At 40.0% G+C, this 22926-nt stretch overlaps 2 protein-coding genes across 3 annotated transcripts in view; both read right to left on the bottom strand.

The window, feature by feature from the left end:
* ZMPSTE24 (zinc metallopeptidase STE24) overlaps positions 1-7949 on the bottom strand; it is a 74844-nt gene extending 66895 nt beyond the window's left edge. The window contains exons 1-2 of one of the 2 annotated variants that reach the window (XM_057500067.1): positions 7363-7949; positions 4849-4995 (exon numbers count right to left, since the gene is read on the bottom strand). In XM_057500067.1, the coding sequence (XP_057356050.1) occupies positions 4849-4995; positions 7363-7485 (270 nt within the window). In that variant the 5' untranslated portion in view covers positions 7486-7949. The remainder of the gene's footprint in view (positions 1-4848; positions 4996-7362) is intronic. The other variant, XM_057500066.1, reaches the window with a different exon arrangement.
* Positions 7950-13495: 5546 nt separating this feature from the next.
* On the bottom strand, positions 13496-21197 carry TMCO2 (transmembrane and coiled-coil domains 2). The gene is given in 5 exon segments (XM_036876503.2): positions 13496-13755; positions 13758-13809; positions 15804-15911; positions 17534-17586; positions 20954-21197. Coding segments are annotated over 5 exon segments (717 nt in total).
* Between the last annotated feature and the right edge of the window lie 1729 nt (positions 21198-22926).

Here is a 22926-nt window from a genome sequence, read left to right as displayed (position 1 = left end):
ACGAACTGGAACAAATAGTTTTAAAATTCATATGGAACCACAAAAGACCCCGAATAGCCAAAGTAATCCTGAGAAGGAAGAATAAAGCAGGGGGGATCTTGCTTCCCAACTTCAAACTCTACTACAAAGCCACAGTAATCAAGACAATTTGGTAGTGGCACAAGAACAGAGCCACAGACCAGTGGAACAGGATAGAGAGTCCAGATATTAACCCAAACATATATGGTCAATTAATATACAATAGAGGAGCCATGGATATACAATGGGGAAATGACAGCCTCTTCAACAGCTGGTGTTGGCAAAACTGGACAGGTACATGTAAGAGAATGAAACTGGATCATTGTCTAACCCTATACACAAAAGTAAATTCAAAATGGATCACAGATCTGAATGTGAGTCATGAAACCATAAAACTCTTAGAAAAAAACATAGGCAAAAATCTCTTGGACATAAACATGAACAACTTCTTCATGAACATATCTCCCCAGTCAAGGGAAACAAAAGCAAAAATGAACAAGTGGGACTATATCAAGCTGAAAAGCTTCTGTACTTCTCATCTTAAGGAGGAGGAAAATGAGGTTCAGAAAGGCTAAACTGCTCACTCAGAAACACTGAGAAATTGGAGAAGCAACAATTTGAATTTTCTACACTGCCCTCCTCCACTCCTCAGCCATTCCATTTCTTAACAGAACTCTATTCAACTCTGAGATATCAGGGAAGTCTGTCGCAGAGAGCCTGGACATTTTCTCTCTGGGTCCTGTCACATTTGTGTGAACAGCAGCACCTGCAATTCATTACACACAGCCTCTGCTTACGTTCCCTCGGGTAGAAAGTACCAAGGCCAGACGATGGTGACATGAGTATATACATATGTCAAAATTCATTAAGCTGTACACAAAATATTTGGGCATTTTATTGTATATACCTCAGTATAAAAAACAATTAAAAAAATAAAACACCAAACAAAAATGTACTGACACACACAAAAAAAGCCTAATCAATCTTTGCACTTATTCTTTGTGACCAAAACATACAAGCCTATTAATTTTCATGAACACAAAACAGGAATTAATGTACCTGTTTTCAAACAGAACAGGATTTCAAAGTAACACAAAATGCTTTCTACCCGATGGTAAATAAAGCTGTTAATTCCCCAAAGATAAATTTATCACATTCATGATGTAGTACCTGGAGTTTCAAGAATAGTTCCTTAAATATAATTTTAAAGACTTGGAAGAGCACAGTTTGAACCCCAGCTCGCCCATTTATTAGTGTCACCTGGCCATTAAATGGACAAGTCATTTAATTTCTTGGAGCCTTTACTTTCTCATCCACGAAAAGGAAATAATAATGCCTATGTGTTCAACCTCAGGGCACTGTTGTATACATCAAAGTGACAAATATAAAAACAATATATGAAGTGAAAATCACTACCTATACAATTATGATGAAGCCTATTCCTAATCCCAGCTTTAGCCTATCAGTACTGCTTCTAGTTTGAGCCATAGCTCATTACAAAGCTCTCATTCAGTAGCTGTGTTCTACCCACCTCTCTCATCTCCTAGAGCAAACTCAGCCATTCCTGTGATCACCAACTGCAACAACCAAGCTACTGCCCACCTTTCCTGGAACTGCTGACTAGTGACAACCAAGGAGACTAAAAAGGTATTTCTTGTCCTTTTATCATGGCCCTGAGGGGGTAGGTCAAAAGCCTTCAAAGAATTAACCATCAATGAGGAAAGAGGAGAGTGTCTAAACTCACTACCTCTACTCCAACCTTACTCTGAGGGTTGATTTCCTACTTGGGCCCTGGCCCTAGCAGAAGAAATCCTTCAGATAAATTAGCCAAAGCCAAGTATAATCCACAATAATGCTACCTTTCCTGGCTTGGCTGGAAGGCATCAAGTTTTAATGTTAATCTTTGGTATCTCAGTAACTAAAGCAGGCTTGGAGTAGCAAAAATATACAAAATCAATATTGAAAAGATTAATTACTAGCAATCATGTGTACTCCAAAAGCCAAAGCAATTTTATTTTTTTGGATCATTTATTAATTTTTCTAAAATACCAAGATTTAACTCTTTCAGAAGCTTTGGGATTTTCCACCATCTTGAGGAAATGGGAGAAATGTCTAATAACTTGGTTCTAACCACACTAATCTTATTTTTCCATATTTGTGAAGGACAGTTTTGTGACTAGCTAGACAATTTTGACAGCATTTAACAAAGCACAAATGGATGGGTTTCTTCTCTTTAATTGATTAAAAAATTATGTTAGCCAATCTCATTTATTTTCAGGTTAGTCATCTTTCTCTTAGTGGTTGGTACTGGGGGATCCAAGAATTCGGGAGAAACAGTAACGATAATCATGATCATGATGATAAAAATAATAATAGCCAACACTTACAGAGCCCTTACAGTGGATCACATACTGTTCTAGACATTTTAAATATATTAACTCATTTAATCCTCTCAACACTATGAATGAGGCATTATGACCAAACAATTTTAACAGATGAGAAAACTGAGGCACCAAAATATTCAGTGACTTACTTGAAGTCACACAGCTGGTATGGCAAAGCTGAGTCAAACTCAAGCTACCTGAGTTCAGAGTCTGCTCTTAACAACACCATGTGCTTTCAATTGTTTTGGGGGTTGGAAAACCAAGAATTGATTTTTGGAGGTGGAAAAAAAATCTATTCATTTTATGAACAGAGCACAAATATACATACCTACAGTATAGAAACAGAAATAGAATAAATACATCAGCAGTATTAAAATTTCATGGAGGGGAGATTAGGACAAAAGTGTCTAAAAAGGTGCAGGGTCAGAGGTCAGGGGAGATCATGAAAAATGAAAAAAAGACTGAGAAACACTCCTCTATACTATACACTATACTATACAGCCTCTTGTCTTTTAGAATGCAGGTAAGATTGGTCCTGTATTGCTAAGTAAAAATTATCTGTCACTCATTGTTTTATTCAATAAATATGAATTATGTGCTTATTATATACCAGGCACTAGGTATAAAATGATGAACAAGACCTTAAAGTACCCTTTCTTTAAGGAACTACCAGTTTGTCAATGAAGCAGGTAAATTCAACGCAATATGGTAACGACTCTGATAGGAAGAAAGATAGGTTGCTATCCCATCCAGACTTGAGAGACAAAGAAGTTTCAAATGGTTTCTTAGAAGAATGTCTCTATGCCTCAACACCCAAAAAACAAATAGCCCAATTAACAAATGGGCAGAGGACCTGAACATAACATTTTTCCAAAGACGAAAAGCAAATGGCCAACAGACACATCACTAATCATCAGGGAAATGCAGATTAAAACCACAGTGAGGTATCACCTCACACCAGTTAGAAGGGTCACTATTCAAAAGACAAGAAAGAGCAAATGCTGGCAAAGATGTGGAGAAACGGGAACCCTCCTACACTCTTGGTGGGAATGTAAATTGGTGCAATTGCTATAGAAAGCAATATGGAGGTTCCTCGAAAAACTAAAAATGGAAATACCATTCAATCCAGTAATTCCACTTCTAAGAATTTACCCAAAGAAAACAAGATCCCTGATTCAAAAAGATATATGCACCCCTATGTTTATCGCTGCACTATTTGCAATAGCCAAGATATGAAAGCAACCTAAGTGTCCATCAACAGATATGAATAAAGATCAACAGAATGAATAAAGATATGGTACATTTACACAACAGAATATTATTCGGCCATAAAAAGAAAAGAAATTCTGCCATTTGCAACAACATGGATGGATCTAGAGGGTATTATGCTCAGTGAAATAAGCCAGGTGGAGAAAAACAAATACTTATTTGTGGATCATAAAAACAAAGCAAAACAGAAGGAACAAAACAGCAGTAGACTTGCAAACACTGAGAATTGACTAGTGGTTACCAAGAGGGAGGATAGGAGTTGGGACGGGAGAGGGGCAAGGAGGGGGTTAAAGGGCTACAATAATTCACAATCACAATATAAGTAGGTCATGAGTATGGTAGTACAGCATGAAGAATACAATGATTCTGTAACATCTTTCTATATTGATAGATAGTAACTACATTAGAGGGGGTAAGAATTTAATAATGTGGGTAGCTGCTGAATCACTGTGTTGTACATCTGAAACCAATATAAGATTGTCTATCAATGATAATTCAATTTTTAAAAAAAGAAAGAAAAAAAGAATGTCTCTGCCAGATCCTAATGGAAGAGTAGAGATCATCAGCCACCAATGAGAGAATGGAGTTGAAGAGGGAGGGGAAGCGCAGCCAGACAGAGATGCCAGCATGTGAAAGACTCGGAGTCATAGAACACCAAGCTGGGTATGAGACGGACAATGAAGAAGGATAAAAAATTTGGGGGAAAGAAAAAAAAGATGAGGCTCAAATAAGCAATGGTGAGGTCAAAAAGGACCTCATAAACCCATGCCAAGAAATCTGGACTTCACCTGGAAGGAAATAGTGAGCCAGTAACAGATTTTCTGTAGAATATTATGACTGGAATTATGCTTCAGGATTCCTTTAGCTGCAAGGTGAAGGACAGGTTAGAGGGTTAAGAGAGGCAGAAGACAAGTAGGACTGTCACAAGAAAAACTTACAACATAAGGTCCTTTTTCACACCTGGTCACAGTTGCCATATTCTATCATTTTCAACTGGCTAAACGGGCACATTTCTGCCTCTTTTGCTCCGTACCCATTACTACCAAAAACAATGGTTAGGAAAGCATTCTAGGACTTGTAGAAGTGGTACCTTTGCAGTCACAAAAATTCAAAATGAAAACAAACATTACAAAGTATCAATTTGACAGATTGTCTCTCCAAGAAGTAAATTACTCACAGTGCCTTCAATCTCTGAATAGAGTCCTGACCAGAAGCTGAAATTACTTTTATCCAGCTGATACAGTCGAGATTTTTCAAATGTTTCTGAATCCATGATCTGTCCTAACTCCAGTGGTACATGAGTTGTTGTTTTATAGATCCGTCTCTGAAATATTTTTGAAGAAAACACTTGAATGAAGCAGTCAAAACAACTCATTATTTATTACTATAGTCATTTACAATCAAACATTGAATAGTTTACAGAATTAACCTGTTATTTAAGGCTACTTAATTTGCTTTACACATACACAAATGTTGCATTTGACCAAGTACACTGACTACTAAAACAATTGATCCAGTTAAGTAAAAGCAAAACAAGAGAATCTGAGGCTAGCTGACTAAGTAAAATTAAAATCAGGGTTGTCATCACACCTCAGTTGGACGTGTAAACCAAAATTATAACATCACAAAGGGTATCCCTCATTCCAGGTATAACAAAGATTCTATAACACAGAAAACAAATTTGTGTCAAGAAGGAATCAAATATGCTAAGTATAAGCACTAACGGATATTACAATGCTATTAGATTTGATCCTAAAAGCCAAATTAAGGAAAATTTGAGGAATGACAGATAGAAACATATCAGATCTTCAAGAAAGACAAACTTTGTCATTATACAAAATTATAAAAGGTAATTTCAGCCCATAGGACATAATAGAGGACAGATACTAAATATAATAGACAACATCTTCTACAATGGTTTTATAACAAATGGCTTCTCTAAATATTATGCACCTTAACCCTCAACAAAAGGCATTAAAGCGTAACTGAGTAAAGACACTACCGAAAAGTAATTACTATAACTAGACTTAAAGATAGATAGATGTTCAATACCCCACCCCCAATTTAGATACTACATACTGTGTATTTCCTTTACACAAAGGATCTTCTCTAAGTATAGAAGATTCTGTACTAATGAAGCTATCCAAGGAGATAAGTCAGAGAACCTAGTGCTATACACTTTAACAGCTCTTTGAATAACCTGAACTAAAAGGTTATCAAAATATAACCAAGATATTAACAGATACAGAAAAAATTTTAAGTTTCAATTTAAAAATTCATGTGAAAAAAAAATTCATGTGGAATGGCATTATTTACAATAGCCAACATATGGAAGAAACCTAAGTGTTAATCAATACATGAATGGTTAAAGAAGATGTGGTACATATATGCAATGGAGTATTACTCAACCATAAAAATAGAATGAAATTTGCCACTGGACCTAAAGTGTATTATGCTAACTGAAATAAGTCAGAGAAACAAATACCAAATGATTTCATTTATATGCAGAAAAAATAAATAAAATGAACAAATAAAACAGAAGAGTCATACATACAGAGGAAAACACTGGTGGTTGCCATAGGGGAGCGGCTTGGAGGTATGGGCAAAGTAGGTGACAAAGAGAATAAAGGGAATAAAGAGGTACAAGCTTCCAGTTATAAGTAAATAAGTTACAGAGATGAAAAGTACAGCATAGGAAATACAGTTAATAATATTGTAATAATTTTGTATGACAAATGGTAACTACACTTACCCTGGTAAACATTTCCTGATGTATATAATTGTCAAATTGCTATGTTGTATACCGGAAACCAACAGAATACTGTGTCTCAATTACAATTTAAAAAGATTCATTTGATGAGGAAAAAGACTGTAATGCTCAAGAAAATGAGTTCCAGCAGTTGAAGAGGAAAAAGGTTTTCATAACCATCATGGCTAACATAATTCAATGGCAACATAGAAGAGTGTAGGGAAAGCAAACCATCCGTAAGAGACTGCAAAAAAGCGATCAATTAAATTTAAATTTCTTTTAAAAGTTCAGCTCTCTAATCCATCAAGCTGTTACAATTACCTCCAGGCAACTGTAAAGAACTTTCACTTTCTGTTTTACTGTTATAACTGTTTAAATATAATTAATAAAGATACTTTTAAGAAAAACAAGAAAATACTGCTCTTTGGATAAAAACAATAAATTTTTTTTTTTAAGAAAAAGAGATCAGGAAGGATTGGGAAATCTTTATTTTCATAAAATGGTTTCCTAACACTGTGGCTGATACAATTACATAAATGTCATGGGTAAGTTGTGACTCTAAAATTTTTAGCATCTCCCTTTTGAAGGCTTATGGATCACCGCCAAAGATGTAGGAGGTAAGTCTGGGCCCGAGGATCCTTAAGGAAGCTGTAGGGCACGCCTGACAGGCGGCACCCCTGTCTTCCCTTTCGCCAGGCCGTAATCATCCTGGGTTCCATGATAACGCTGCGTAAAACCTCCCTGCGGCACCAGATCTCCTCGAGGCCATGCCCGCCATCGAGCCAAGTTAGGGAACTCAGTAGCGGCCCGTAGGGTCGAGGCTGGGGCTGTGGCCTCGGTATTTATCCAAGAACTCAGGTCGACACCAAGGTTTGGCCTAGGATTAGGCGGGTGTCGGGGTCAGGTGGGTGTCGGGGTCAGGTGGGCCCTGTCTAAGCTCACCTGCCGCTGCGCTAGGAAGGTCTCCCAAAGATACACTGTCCAGGAGAAGAGCAGCACCGCTCCGAAGATACTCTTCTCGGCGGGCATCTCCCACATCGCGTCCAGCGACGCCCACATCCCCATGGCCACCTGGTGCCGCCGGCCCCTTCGGCGTGCACTGGTGCCGCACCGACACCAGTCCCCTCAGAGCGTCCCCGCAGTGTCACAGCAATATCTGTCCCTTCCGAGCACCCAAGCACTAGCACCACCCGCCATCCCACCGCCTCCACGCAGCCGGCAGTGTTACACACTCTCCCACTCGGCGACGCTCCGTAGCGAGCCCGATTCCGACCGGAAAAGCACAAGTCTCGCCTTCTTCACTTCCGGCCCGAGCCCAGATCCCGAGTTCCGGCCTCCGCCAGCCCCGCCTCCGACGCTCGACTTTGTTCTGCAGAACAGCGTTTCACCAACAGTCTTCCCCTTCTCCTGCGCGCCGGGTTCCTTCCGAGGGTTCCGGCCTCCTGTCTGGGCCCCGCGGAGCCGCAGAGCTCTGCGCTGTTTAGCCTTCTAGTGGCAGTGGTATCCCTTCGCCCGGGGCTTTCCCGGCTGGGCTGCGGCCTGTGCCACACGTTCCCCGGCCGGGACAAGCTGATGCCAGGGTTCTTGTTCACGGAGTCGAAGAATGAACCTCGCCAATACTCAAGGTAGGAGAGCAAGGCAGAGGCTTTTGTTTGGAGAGAGAGCGAGAGGACAGAGCTCCTGGCTCAGGCCAGAAAGGGGACAAGAGAGCCCCGGGGAGGTGCATTGTCTAGGGGATTTATAGGCTGTTGAGAGACAAAGGGCTAGGGATGTACACCTGCTAAGTAGTCCTAAAATGTTTACCCTTTGAAGAAACACTAAGTTTCTTATTAGTCTTCCTGGTTATTTACAAGAATTTTACTGCTCTCACTTCCTCCCAGGACAGCAGCTCCCTGGTCTGGGAGCATGTCACTCAAGACTGCCTGCTTTGCTCCCAAGGTGGGCTGACTTACTGTTTGTTAAGAAACTTACTTTTTAACTAATTGGGTTTTAAGATGGAAGCCTTCCTGTCTTTACAATGTTGTTTTGGGCTTGCTTGCTACATTGCCCAAGTTGCAACAAATAATTTGTTTAGGGCAGGAGAAAGAAAAGCAGCACCCGGGTAGTTAAAAAAATAAGCTGGGCCCTCCAGTAGGCCAAAGCAAATCTCACAATGGATTATCTTGCTTTGTTTTTTTCCAGAGGCCCTCAGCCCACTCAAGTCTAAACCCATGGTCCCTGTCTCAAAGCCCCACTGGTAGTCGGGACTAAGCTGGAACTGACGCAGAGTGGGCTGCCACCACCGCCCTGAGGAAGCTGGGGAGAACGCGAGAGGAGCCGGCTTTCCAGGCTCTAGAAATCATTCCTCTAAACTAGTGCTGTTAAGACTGCTATGTTCATCCCTGGGTTACCTTAAGACAAAAGGGATAGTTAAGAGCGAGGCTAGGCATTGTTAAGTACAATACTTTGGCCCGTATTGGGACGTTCTGAATTCAGACATGTTACAGGGAGGGCAGTAGTGAGATTTTCATTTAAACATCTCTTCCATTCCAAGTGAAGCCAGAGGCGGCATTTTGCTTAAGAAAATGACCTGGAGCAAGGCAAGGATAGCGTGGGTTATCCGAAGAAAGGGGCTTATTTTATCTAGGGACAGACTGATGCCAAAACTCAGTGCCACGTCTACCTAGGAATTTAGAAGTGAAATGTGGTCACAGGGACGCCTGTTAACATGTTTATTTGACTTGAAAAGTGAAAAATTTTCTGACTGAAGATAAGTCTGATTTGGTTAATTGGCTTGACAAAGAGATCGGCTTTGCTAATTACATAATTATTACCTACAATAAATTGAGCTAAATCTGCAGCTGCAACTAAAATATATTTAAATTACAGTGATCTTGTAACGCTAAAAATGTGTTGAAATTAACAATATCTCGAATTTCCCAAGTCTTCTTAAATGCCTCTAAGTGAGAGTAATCAGTATAATTAAAAGTCACTTGAAAAAGAGGACTCTAATGACAGGAAAACAAATTATTTTGCAAATCAGATTGTTTCCAGTTCTTTGCTTTCAACAAATTTGTGGTGGACCTAATTGAACTGTTAGCTGTTGAAGGAACACATACTAGATTACTGGCATGTAACTCAGAAGGAAACCAAAGAATTGACATTCCTATTACAAAACTACCAGCATTCACAGCTAAAAATGTAATTTCTCAGCACTGTATCTATGAAAACAAATGAAAATAAAGTTGAATGCCATTAATCTACCAGTAAGAAATAGTCATTCAGATACATGAATTTGTGGGAAAGCCCCATCCATCTCTGGGAGATGCATTTCCAGTAGTTTATGTATCATCAAAATTTGTAATTATGTCATTTTGAACCATATATATTAAAGATAATTGTAATGATTCCTGAATTCAGAAGAATTCTAGTACACAGAGCCATACAATTTTTTAAAAATTTAACTTTAACATGTACATACTTTTATCACCAGGAAATGGTCGATAAAAGGTTTTTACACATAGAAGGTATTATTTTAGATAACATTTTATGGGGGAATAGAACATAAATATGTTTGAGATAATAAAAGGACAATGAAGAATTACTTAATATTAAAAAACTCATTTGTGTGATTTTAAATGGATGACCATGGTCATTCAATTGTTATGTAGATTTTCCCAGATACACTGTAAAAAGTGATTTGACAGTTTTATCTTAAATTGTCATTATTTACAGTTTGCCAGAATTTGCATCCAGTGCAACTGTTTAAATTTATGGTGAAAACTGTTATCGACTTAAAAATATGAGGGAAAGAACACTTTCAAAATTCTCTCCTTGAGGTATCATTGGAATGCCCTCATCAGTCTTGTCTTCACCTGTCTGGGTCCATCCAGACTGCTGCAGTTAATCCGAAAGCCTCAGAAATTCCTGCTACCTAAACTTAGAGTCAGGCTGCTTGAGGGCCTGTCACAGCTGCGCCACAGATTAGCAAATTACCTAACCTCTCTGTGCATCAATTCCTCATCAGTAAAACAAGAGGAATAGTACTTCCCTCTATTGCAAGGGGCAAATGAGAAAAATCATGTAAAGTTCTTAGCAATGTATCTGGCTCTGAATAAGTGCCCAATAAGCTACTAGCTCCCTCCTACTTGGAAGAATCACGTTATACTGTCATTCTGTCACCATGTGTCTGAAGAACTAGAGGAACGGGAATCTACACCAGTGTTTACCACTTTAGGGAGGAGAATCCTTATCTTCTAAAGGATGTGTATGAGCCTTCTAAAAGTTGAGATTGGAATTCACTCATTCAACAAATAGTGAGTGTCTGCAAAGTACCGAACACTGTTCTAGGTGCTGGGGATAGAGCAGTGAACCAAACCAAGCTGCTTTCTCTCCTGTAGCTTTGTGAGCTGGGGTAGATGGAGGAAGGGGTTGATAATAAGCAAATATGTAAAAGTAAATGTGGTGGTGATAGGGGCTATGAAGAAAAAGAGGTAGGGGGACACAGCATGTTGGTATGAGGGGCACCACTTTATATAAGATGGTCAAGGAAGATCCCTTGGATTATCAGATGTTTGACACAGACCCAAAGAAAGTAAGAGAAGAAGTCTTGTAGGTATCTTGGAAAAGTGTGCTATGTATGGGGGAATAGCAGACCCCACATGCTCTGGAGTCAGACAATACTTAGCATATTTGAAGAATAGTAAAAGGGTGTGGAAAGAGTGGAGAGATAAGAAGGAGGGGGAATACATATCATGCCATAATGTACAATCCTTTAGTTAAGAACTTGGCTTTTACTCAGAGTAAAATAATAAGCCATTTGGAGGTTTTTGAGCAGACATGTAGCATGACCTCTGGTTACTCTATAGAGAATAGATTGAATGGGGACACAGATGGAAGCAAAGCATCCAGTTAGGAGGTCATTTCAAGAATCCAGGTGAGAAATGATGGGGGCTTGGACTAGGGTGGTAACGGTGCAGGGAGAAGTGAATTATGGGAAGTGAATAATCACTTGTTCCCCTTTGCAGAAAGATAGTGTTAACAAAGAGGCTGTTGTGTGGAGACTGAAATGGAAGCCTAAAAATAGGCTATTGTAAGGGTTTTGCCAAAGGAAAGAGACTGAATTTGGACGATAAGGATTCTCCTCCCTATAGTGGTGAACACGGGTTTGGAGTAGTTCATCTACCCCATCTAACACAAATGATAAAATAGCTCTCAAACCCTTTCCCTATCTTGCCTTGATTCTCTGCTTGCCAAGCATCCAAGATCCCTTAATTGATGCCCTGGACATAAGTACTCCGATCTCAAGAATACTGAGAATGAATACTTGGTATCAAACTCTTACGACTGTAGTGTGAATCACACATCCTTTCTGGGGAGCTGAGAGCCAGGACTAAGGTGACCACATCAGTTTCTGCCACTCCGTGCACGCTAACAGGAGAAGCCAGCCTGTCTTATCTTTTGCATTTAAGCCCATTCTATCCTAGGTTTCCCACACACACTACCAAATCTGTGTTGCCAGTTTAAAAACCTACAATGGTCCTTTTCCAACAATATAGTACAACCTTTAAGGCTTTTGACATCAGTCTACTCTTCTAGGCCCTTCTGACACTTTCCTTTGATTTACCTCAGAACGGTAACCAAGACTTGAACTATGCAGGAACACATTGAAATTTAGACAGCACAAAAAATTGAGACATTGACTTTAAAGATTCAGCCAGTTGAAAACTTCTCACCTACACTTTTGATAATACACATTGTTGATAACGCCCATCTGTTCTGTTCACCACATATGAAATTAAAGCTGATTTGAGGATGAGGTTAGTGTGTCTTACCCTGAAGCCAAAATCCTTCATTGTAGTTTTGAAAATAGCCAGTGTTTGGCCACCCTGTGACTGTCTTTATTCTCTAGGCAAGCCACCGTCTTCCTTTAAATGGCTCTATGATGATCCCACCGATTCTGTCTACCAAGGGACAAAACTCAGTGTCACTTCTGCAAAGTCTTTCCTGCTCCACCCTGTATTCACCAGCCTGTTTTTGCACTGAGCACACTGTGCAGTAAAATTTCATCTTATGCAGGGGTTGTTTTAATGTCAGTGCACTGAACAAAACTTATGATCAGAGTTACCCTTGGAAGTCCCTTAGAAAGATGCCACTTGGGAGAATGCTATACTGTCTCCTGTTGACCAGAGTAGCCAGTTTTTCTCCAGCATGAGAATAAACTGCACACCAAACAAAATATTTCATTTAGGTGTCAGTTCCAAAGTGTTTCAATGACTGTAGTCACACTGATTGCAGTGAATATGCACACACTATCAGGCTTGAGGACTCTGAGACCCACTGAGGTGACCATCTACCACCACCTCCCCAGTAGGCCACCTTTTTCATCAGGTGCTCACTTTTGAGTAGAATGGCAGATAGATGCCTCTTTCCCTTCTTCGCTCCCTGCCAAGCTGGAATTCACATAAGGCAAATTCACTGAGTTCAAGATATGACACCACTGTACTATAATTCCTTGTTCTGAAATTACTCATCCAGGCGGTTAGAGTGCTCCTGAAGCACTCGAGACAGATTCTTAAGATTATCATGATGCTTAGCACAGAGTGTATTAATAAAAGATGGATAAAATTAAAGTCTCCTTTATGTTCACCTCCACCCTTGCCCACCACTGGGTAATTATTGCAGGGAGACTCCTGGGCTGCATATGTACCTTTAGGCCAAAGGACAGGCCACAGCATAGACTTTACACAGCACTTTCTTGCTGATTTTATTATATCCAACCCAGCCTCTTGGGCATGGAGCTCAAGGCCACAGCCCTGGCCCCTCTCCCTTGTTTTACTTCTGCCGTGGGTTCCTATTCAGCTGTTTCTCTAAGGATGCTTGTGGTTTGCAGTCTGCCGAGTGGGCACCATAATCGCAGAGACATTTTTGCCTACTACTATCGCCCACATTACCCTACCAAAAAGACAGGTAAGAGGCAGGCCCTACTGAATAGAGGGTCAGTCCTTGCAGGGTAATTTCCGTATAGTGCTCGGTCTTTATTGATACACCACTGCACATGGAGGGAAACTGCTTTTCTGGTAAAGATTGGAGTCCATCACATTTCAGATGTGGAAGTAAACCCTGATGTGGGCGAGGGACTCTAGCAGTCTGAGCAGCTGCAGTAGGGCTTAAAGGAGCAGTCCCTCTTCAGGGCAAGTTTTTGGGAAATGATCATCCCCTCCAGGTCCTTCACTTTGTTTTCTATTGTCTGAAGTGTTTTCCAAATTCTCTCTTGCAGACCCAACGACAGGAAGAAATTATTGTCTTGAACTGGAAGACCACTCACTTCTGGGTTGGCCAGCAAAATCTGAAAGATTCTGAGCCATTCTTGTAAAGTTTGTAAAGTGTGATTACAAAGAAGATTATTTTCTAAAATAAAACAACGGAAGTTGAACATTACTTGTTTATTCATGTGAAATGCTTTAATTTACTATAGATGCAAAACAAAAGCTACTAATAGTTACAGAAATACATCATTCTTATGCCAAGCCCTCTGTTTAACATGTCCACACCTATTTTGTCTTTTGATCACCACAAAATGGGAGTAGTAGCAGGTCAGGATTACTATTTGCATTTAATTAATGAAGATTATAATAATAGATACCATTTACTGAAAGACTGCCACATGTAGGGCTCTCTGCTAGGAGTTTCTTTGCCTATGCATGATCTATTTTTGTAGAAAAAACAGAACCGGATAACCATTTAGATCCCTTATAGTTTGGACCCTGCTGGCTGTTCAAGGTCATATACTTGGAAATGGTAGAGTTAGAACTGGAATTCAGGAATTCTGACTTCTACGTATGTTCTCTCAGGACACAGCAGTCCGAAACACTGGATTTCCAGGTCATGGTAGAAAAACATGGAAAACATTTTTTCAAAGTACTAGAACAGATTTCTGCCAGGGTAATAAAAAAAAACAATCCTCTTTTTTCCTTATTTTAACAACTAGTACTGCTTATTGAGTACTTACTATGTGCTAAGCTTTATACATAGAACATCTCTAATCCTCACAGCAACCCTGAGGGAGCCACTATTAGCAAACCCATCTTACAGATAAAGAAACTGGGGTTTAGAGGCTAAGTAATTGCTCTCAGGTCACACAGCAAGTGGTGGAACCTCAAGGTAAGCTCCAGTCTGGCTCCAGAGCCCGTGCTGTTAACCACTGTTATACTACCCTCATTTTCTTGGCTGAAGTGTCCAGAGGGCTGCAGATTCATCTTTCTGATTGAGTTAAACATTAACCAAACAAGGGTGGAAGGCAGAATCACAGATAAAGAGTTCGGTTTTTGTCTTATATTCTCCTATTAGTTAATTGACATGCATGTGTGTGAATATGTATACACACATATCCCTCTTAGGGATTTAGGTCAGTTGGATTATATTAATTGAGATTTTGGAGAAGAACTGAATTTAGAGTCCTAGAAACTGGGTCAAATCTCAGCTTTACTAGCTTTTACCATCTGTGTCAACTTGGTTAGGTGATAACCATATTCCCTCACCTATAAAATGGAGGTGGGAATACCTGCCCTGCCTACCATGCAGGGTTTGGGAGAGGTTAAGAGAATGAAGACAACTGATTCCTCAATAGCAATGACATAGGACAGTATGTGAACTCTACAAAACGATCTGGTAGTAACTTCTCTCAGCATTTTACCAAGTAAACCAAATTCTACCTCCTTGTATTTCCACTGAACCACAGTGCACCTCTGTTTGTCATATGAAAATAACCTCTCTTCATAGCTCATGGAATCGTTGATAATTCTCTAAGCATTTTGACTATATTGTGAATATAGCTATTATTGGTTAAACAGAAATACATAAAATCCTAAGTGTTTTCATAATCTCAATTATATTCCTATTCTCTAAAAGAGCCCCTGTGTGTTTGTGGAGCCCTGCTTTGTTAAAACAAGGAAATAATAAAGATGTTGTGATGACTAAGTGAATGCACATGCCTCCTGGTCAGTTGCAGAGCAACAGCACAGGAAGAAGAGAAAGGCCAGCCCTGAGATTTCAGGTGCTCTGGTGGTGCTGAGGCTACAGATGGTAGCCCATGTGGTGTCTGGCACGGAAGTAACACTTGAGGAGGAGTACGTGGTCAAATAAATTTGGGAACCAGGCTACCTTCCGAGCTTATGAACTTGTTTGATCTACTTCATTATAAGACAAGCCAAAGACCACTGGGAGAAAGAGCATTTTTATGCTCAGAACCTAATTGGTGGAATTTTTTAAGGATAACTTAGTTTTTAAGGATAACAAAGGTTCTCCCTTGCTCATCTGCAGTCTTAAAACTGGGCGTCAGCAATACGGGAGAACTAATCAAATCTCAAAACTATTTAAATTTCTCTGTAACAAAAGAGGATAACCTGAATTGACTGAACACTTCGTTTCCATAAGGCAAATACTCCTATTCCCAACAAAAGCAAAAAGAAAATCCCCAGGACAGCTTGCTTCCCACTCACCCGGTGAACTTTCTCATTCAAAACCAACCAGGCACTGGTTTCTTTTTTTCAGTTCAGTCATACTGCTTTCTCTGATCTTTGGTAAGTCCTATCTCTAGCACAGCACCATCCAGTAGAACTTTCTGGAATGATGGAGATGTTCTATATCTGCTCTGTTCAACATGGTTGCCAGCAGTCACTTAAAATGTGGGTAGTGTGGCTGAGGGACTGAATTTTACATTTAATTAAAGTTAAATAGTCACATGTGGCTAGTGGTTACCCTCCTGGACAGTACTGATACAGAACTTTTCCAACAATCCATTGAATGGACAGCAATTATTTTCCATGACAAATGAAAATGAGCACAGGTCAGGTGGAGATTGCGGGAATAAGACCTAAAGAGGGATTTTCTAAAGAGTGAAGAATTTATTTGGTAAATGTGGAGGGAGGTTCTTACTGGATCATTTTGTAGCATTCTTTTTTTTCATAGGTTACTATTGGTTACAAACTGTGATCTTTGGGAAGGTTTTATTGTAACCTATTTAAGCCTCATTTTGCTCATCTGTTTACAGATGAGGATTCTACCTCCTTCACAAGGCTTATATTAGGAACAAAATTGTATTATTTTCTAAGCACTTTTTAAATAGCATGTTGCACCACAACCTATTTATAACTTTTGCAGATCCTTTAGTTACTGACTAGTGCCTATCTACTGGCAAGGAAGTATGAAAATAAAAAATGTATGGTCTGTTCTCAAAAATCTTAAATGAAAAAAGTTTGCATACTGGCATATAATCTACATTGAGATCAATTACGAAGCAGGAATCCAAAAGAGGGTTTGCAATAAGAAGAGGAAAGGGGCATGATAAGGAAGACAAGTCAGTTATGACAAAGTTTTTAGAAAAATATTGTCTGATGCTATTCCAATTTGTTCATTCTGGTTGACTGGGAGACAGAACAGTAATAGGGAAGACTGGCGGAGAAGGAATACTGTTTGGTTCTTGCAGGAAGGGGAAGTATGGCAAATTGCTTGAAGAATCAGACATCCAGAAAAGTGGAATTTAGAATGCTGGTCAGGGTGAAATGACATACTGATTTAGGAGTGACTGCTATTGATGTTAAACTCATACTCTGTTAGTGACTGACTGTACCCAGAATCCTTTCTAGCAAGAAATATAAATTATTCACATGAGACTTAGAATTGGACTGTAACAGGTTAAAAATAGGTCAGAAACCATTAAAAAAGAATAGTAACCAGAAACTTTGGAGAAAGATAGGGTTGTGACAACTGAATCATTACCTAAGAACTCCCCACACTAGATTAGATCACCATTACATGGCACTTGATATAATTAGTTATTTGAGCAATTTTGGATGTAACATCTGTCTTCCCTATCACAAACCCAAGGAAGACAGGGACCATGTCCATTTTGTTGACTAACATATTCCTAGTGTTTGGCACATAGCATTAAACTATTTTTCAGTAAATGCAAAGTCTCCTAGAGGAATTCTAACTGTTCATTCATCAAGTGCCTATTACCCTATTTGTGTACTTGAAACTAGCTGTTGAGAGGATAGGCCTTTGGGAGCACAATGGATCTGGACTCAAATTTTGGCTGTACTATTCACTAACTTTGTTACCTTGGGCAATTTACCTGAGGCTCAATATCTTCATTTGTAAAGCGGGAGTAATTTCTATCTTGCAAAGCTGTAATGAGAATTCAATAATTTGTATAAAAGAACCATGCTATACATAGAGATAAGGGCAACTATTATTTGTAGCTCCATTTATGACAAAATACAAGGTATTGTAAAATAATAGTATAAAGTGCTTGTTCTCAATAGCATAAGGTGCCTTATAGAGAATTCAGTCTGAAAAACTCATTTATTGTTTGACTCCCGTTAGACACCTGAACACCTCCAATGATGAATTACCACTGAAGGCCCCACCTCAGTGTCACCCACCCATCCATTCAACCAGCTAGTCATCACTCAGTCACTTCCACTCAGTAGTCGTCCACATCATGTCCTATTAGGAGCTTCTGACTTCCACATTACAACTTAGGACTTAATGCAACACCTACTTTCAAGGTTCTTCATTGCTTTTCAAACAAAATCCAAAATCTAGAAAATGGTTACAAGGCACTAAAATACCTAGTCCCCTCTTAACTATCCAACCTTCTCTCCCTTTCCCTTTCTCCTCTTAAGTCAAGCTATAGCAGACTTGTCAATGTCACTAACACACTGCAAAGGCTGCCTTTGTACGTAACTGGATTGTCCTCTCTGGCTAACTCCCTATTGATAATCCAGGTTTCAGTTTAATCACTGTTTCCTCAAGAAGTTTTCCTTTCCTCTTTTTTGGTTTCCATCACAGAGCTGCTTTGCAGCACTTTTGTTTAATTATTTGTAGTTGTTTGTTTAATGTCTACTTTCCTTACTAGACTCTTACCTCCATGATGCAGGCAACTGACCAAGTCATGTTCAGCACTCTTGTCCTCAGGAGCTAATACGTGCTTGGTAAATATTTGGCTATAGCTTTCCAGTGCCTCCTGTCTTCTTTTCCAGGCTAAAACCTGCAAAATACAGCTTGAAAGGTTTTTAGATCTCCTGACAACCCTTGTGATCACCTTTCTCAAAGTGGGTCAGACCAAATGCAGTCTGTCACAGAATACCCTACAGATGTAGGCCAAGCAGCTAAGAGTGGGCCAGTCTTTCTAGACTTAGCTTTACATGATAGAAGGTTTTGCCCCGGAATCACTAGTATAAAGCCAGGAGGCATTAGTCTACTATGGGAGGTGGAAGCGGGGAGGAGTGGGGATTGAGTAACTTTTCTGACTTTTAAAAGTTGCTTTCAGTAAGAAGGACGGACTTTTTCATGGGTTACTGTCATTAACAGTATGCACCAGTTTTCCTTCTCTTTCCTTAAGTGGGGAAATGTCAATACTAGATACATGACTGGAGGTGGATCTGCATAAGTTGCTTTTACTTACACTTCAAACTTTCCCGCTATTCACTTTCACAAACAATAGTTAATAATTATAGAACTGTGATGTTTTGGGTACTTTAAATGCCATCTGCAACTTTCCATCCCTTTCTTCACATTGTTTCCTTCCCTGATACTCTTCCAATCATAAGAGATTAGAAACTAGGCTCCATCTCTTCACAGCTTTTATTAGCTAGGCAAGACACTTTTTTTTTTTATCTGTCAAAGGATAATGACACTACCTACTTTGTGGAGTTATGAAAATCCAATCATGTAATTTTTGTAAAGTGCCAAAAAAAAAGTTTAATTATGCTGAATTATCATAGCACTTGCCACTTTGTGTTATAAGCCACTTATACAAGTTTTCTGTGCCTATGAATCATCTGGAGATCTTCCTAAGTGCAAATTTTGGCCCAGAAGGTCTGGAGTGGGGCCTGCCAGTCTACATTTCTAACAAGCTCCTAGGTAATGCCCACGCTGCTGGCCCACAGCCACACATTAGCAATGCTCCAGATACCCCACTCACACTAAAGCTCCTGTGGGAGATGCCTTGAGAAATTTGCTTTGGTATTATTACCTCCCAAAGCATTTGAAACTGCCCTTAAATATGTGTGTACTTAGCTGTTTGGTTAATGACTGTCCTCCGATGACTCTGTCCTTGGCAGTGCATCTCAGAAGTAGGCAACGTGGGACTGAGAGAGGATAGGTTGGAGATGGAATCCCTAGCAAGACTAATCAAAAACCTTCTTCCCCATCCTCTTTCATACATGTACTCATAAACATGGGCAAACATTGAAGAGAATTCTAGGTAAAAGGCAAAACTGAGTATCTGGCATTGTCATTTTCTGCCCATCATTTTAAGTGCATTCTTGAATTGAAAAAGGCTTTAAGTCAATATTTCCAGGGCTGTGCCAGCATTGGGACAAACCCCAAAGAGACATCAAGTAAAAATCAAAGTACTAAAAGCTACAAAAACAGCCCTTTGATGTTCTGTATTACATAATCATACATGCTTTTAACATAAAACACTGCCTTCAATAAAGATCAAATAAAGTAAGCTGCTCCAACTGGAATAGTTGATTCCTAGGACCTACTATTTAGGCTTGTATGTGAAGTAAACATTCAACTAGGTTCTGAAAAATCAGACTTTGGTTCCATAATAAATGGACTCATTTGGCTCTTCCAGAGGGTAGGAGTTTAGAGGGGTTGAATGGACTGTAATTCAATCTTATGTAAATCAGCAGCTTTCTCTTGCTCTGGGCTAAAAATCTCTGAGGAATTTAAAAAATGAAGGCACCATTCATTCCTCATGCTCTCATCACAGAAATGAAACTTTCAAGATGATCACCCAACCTCCTCACTTTATAATGAAGGAATTGAAACCCACAGAATAAACTAGCTCAAGATCCCAAGGAGTCAGTAGAGACTTCAGTCTCTAAGATGTTCCACTTTCTGCCATTTTCTTTCCACAGATTCTTACTGAGCTTTACCTACGGGGATCTGAACCAAGAAATTACTTGGGCTGGGGGTGATTTGGACTCTAAAGATAAAGCAGAGGCAGAAACAAATTCCTGAATTGCTCACAGAACAAGGTAACAATGTATACGGGTTAAGGGTCAGAGGTCTTAAAAGCCTGATCACAGAGGGAGGAGCCAAGATGGCAGCGTGAGTAAGGCAGCAGAAATATCCTCCCAAAACCATATATATTTTGGAAAATACAAAAAATACAACTATTCCTAAAGGAGAGACCAGAAGATTCAGTACAACAGCCAGGCTACATCTGCACCTGTGAGAACCCAGCGCCTCACGAAGGGGGTAAGATACAAGCTGAGGCCTGGAGGGACCCGAACGCGCCCCCCACCCCAGCTCCCTAGCGGGAGGACAGGAGTTGGAGCGGGAGGGGAGTGGGATCCCAGGATTGCTAAATACCCAGCCCTAGTCATCCGCACCAGGAGCATAGACACACAGTGCGTGGTGTGGATACTAGGGAAATGGGACAGTAAAACCTGTGAGTGGGTTCCCACAGCCAGCACCCCTGGGACAAAAGAAAAGTGAGTGCTTTCTGACAGTCTTAAAGGGTCAGGAGACTCACAGCTGGACGGAAGCATCCTGGTGCACTCAGCGCAGCAGCTAGGAATCCAGGGGAACTCCAGACGCCGTAACCCCCTGGGCGGCAGCACAGCTCTGAGGCCCTTCACAGCTATAAACAGCTTCCTGCCCATTCCCCCTCCAGTGCGGCCCCGCCATAGCAGAGCAGAAGTCTGACACCGGCCATGCCCACAGCAGCCCCGCAGAGCCTCCCCTGCAGCCACACAGGCCAGACTCAGAGACCCCATCGGCATACAGCTGCCCAGCACAAGCTGCTAGGGGTCACCATTCTCACAGAAGAGGAAGGCGACAAGCAAGTGGGAAGGGACTTGGTTCTCAAAGCTAACACATGCACCAACTGCCCATGACTACCTCAATTGACATGAAAAGGCAGAAGAATTTGATCAAGACCAGAATCACACGGACATCCGCTGAGAGGGAACCTGGGGAGAGAGATTTAACCAATCTTCCTGAAAAAGAATTCAAAATAAAGGTCATAACCATGCTGATGGAGCTACAGAGAAAAATCCAAGAGCTAACGGATAAAGTTGGGAGGGAAAATACAGAAATAAAACAATCTCTGGAAGGACTTAAAAGTAGAATGGATGAGCTGCAAGAAGCCATTAATGGAATAGAAATCAGAGAACAGGAATGCAGAGAAGCTGATGAAGAGATAAAAGGATCTCCAGGAATGAGAGAATATTAAGAGAACTGTGTGACCAATCCAAACGGAACAATATCCACATTATAGGGGTACCAGAAGAAGAGAGAGAAAAAGGGATAGAAAGCATCTTTGAAGAAATAATTGCTGAAATCTTCCCCAAACTGGGGGAGGAAATAGTCTCTCAAAACACGGAAGCCCACAGATCTCCCAACACAAGGGACCCAAGGAGGACAACACCAAGACATATAATAATTAAAATGGCAAAGATCAAAGACAAAGACAGAGTATTAAAGGCAGCCAGAGAGAAAAAAAGGTCACCTACAAAGGAAAATCCATCAGACTATCATCAGACTTCTCAACAGAAACCTTACAGGCCAGAAGAGAATGACATGATATATTTAATGTAATGAAACAGAAGGGCCTTGAACCAAGAATACTGTATCTAGCACAATCATCATTTAAATATGAAGGAGGGATTAAACAATTCCCAGACAAGCAAAAGTTGAGGGAATTTGCCTCCCACAAACCACCTCTACAGGATACTTTAAAGGGACTGCTCTAGATGGAAGCACGCCTAAGGCTAAATAGATGTCACCAGAGAAAATAAAATCATACCAAAGAATGCAGACCAACCAAATACTAACTAAAGGCAAAAAATAAAATCAACTACTCACAAAAGCAGTCAAAGGAAACACAGAAGAGTACAGATTAAAACACATAACATATAAAGAATGGAGGAAGAAGACTAAGAAGGGAGAGAAATAAAGAATCATCAGACTGTGTTTATAATACCTTAATAAGCGAGTTAAGTTAGATGATTAGATAGTAAAGATGCTACCCTTGAAACTTTGGTAACCACGAATCTAAAGCCTACAATTGCAATAAGTACATATCTTTCAATAATCACCCTAAATGTAAATGGACTGAATGCACCAATCAAAAGATAGAGAGTAACAGAATGGATAAAAAAGCAAGACCCATCTATATGCTGCTTACAAGAGACTCAACTCAAACCCAAAGACACACACAGACTAAAAGCCAAGGGACGGAAAAAGATATTTCATGCAAACAACAAGGAGAAAAAAGCAGGTGTTGCAATACTAGTATCAGACAAAATAGATTTCAAAACAAAGAAAGTAACAAGAGATAAAGAAGGACATTACATAATGATAAAGGGCTCGGTCCAACAAGAGGATATAACCATTATAAACATATATGCACCCAATACAGGAGCACCAACATATGTGAAACAAATACTAATAGAATTAAAGGAGGAAATAGAATGCAATGCATTCATTATAGGAGACTTCAAC

The sequence above is a fragment of the Manis pentadactyla genome, chromosome 4 (assembly GCF_030020395.1).
Source record: "Manis pentadactyla isolate mManPen7 chromosome 4, mManPen7.hap1, whole genome shotgun sequence".
Classification (NCBI taxonomy): domain Eukaryota; kingdom Metazoa; phylum Chordata; class Mammalia; order Pholidota; family Manidae; genus Manis; species Manis pentadactyla.
This window is presented reverse-complemented; position numbering and strand designations above follow the sequence as displayed.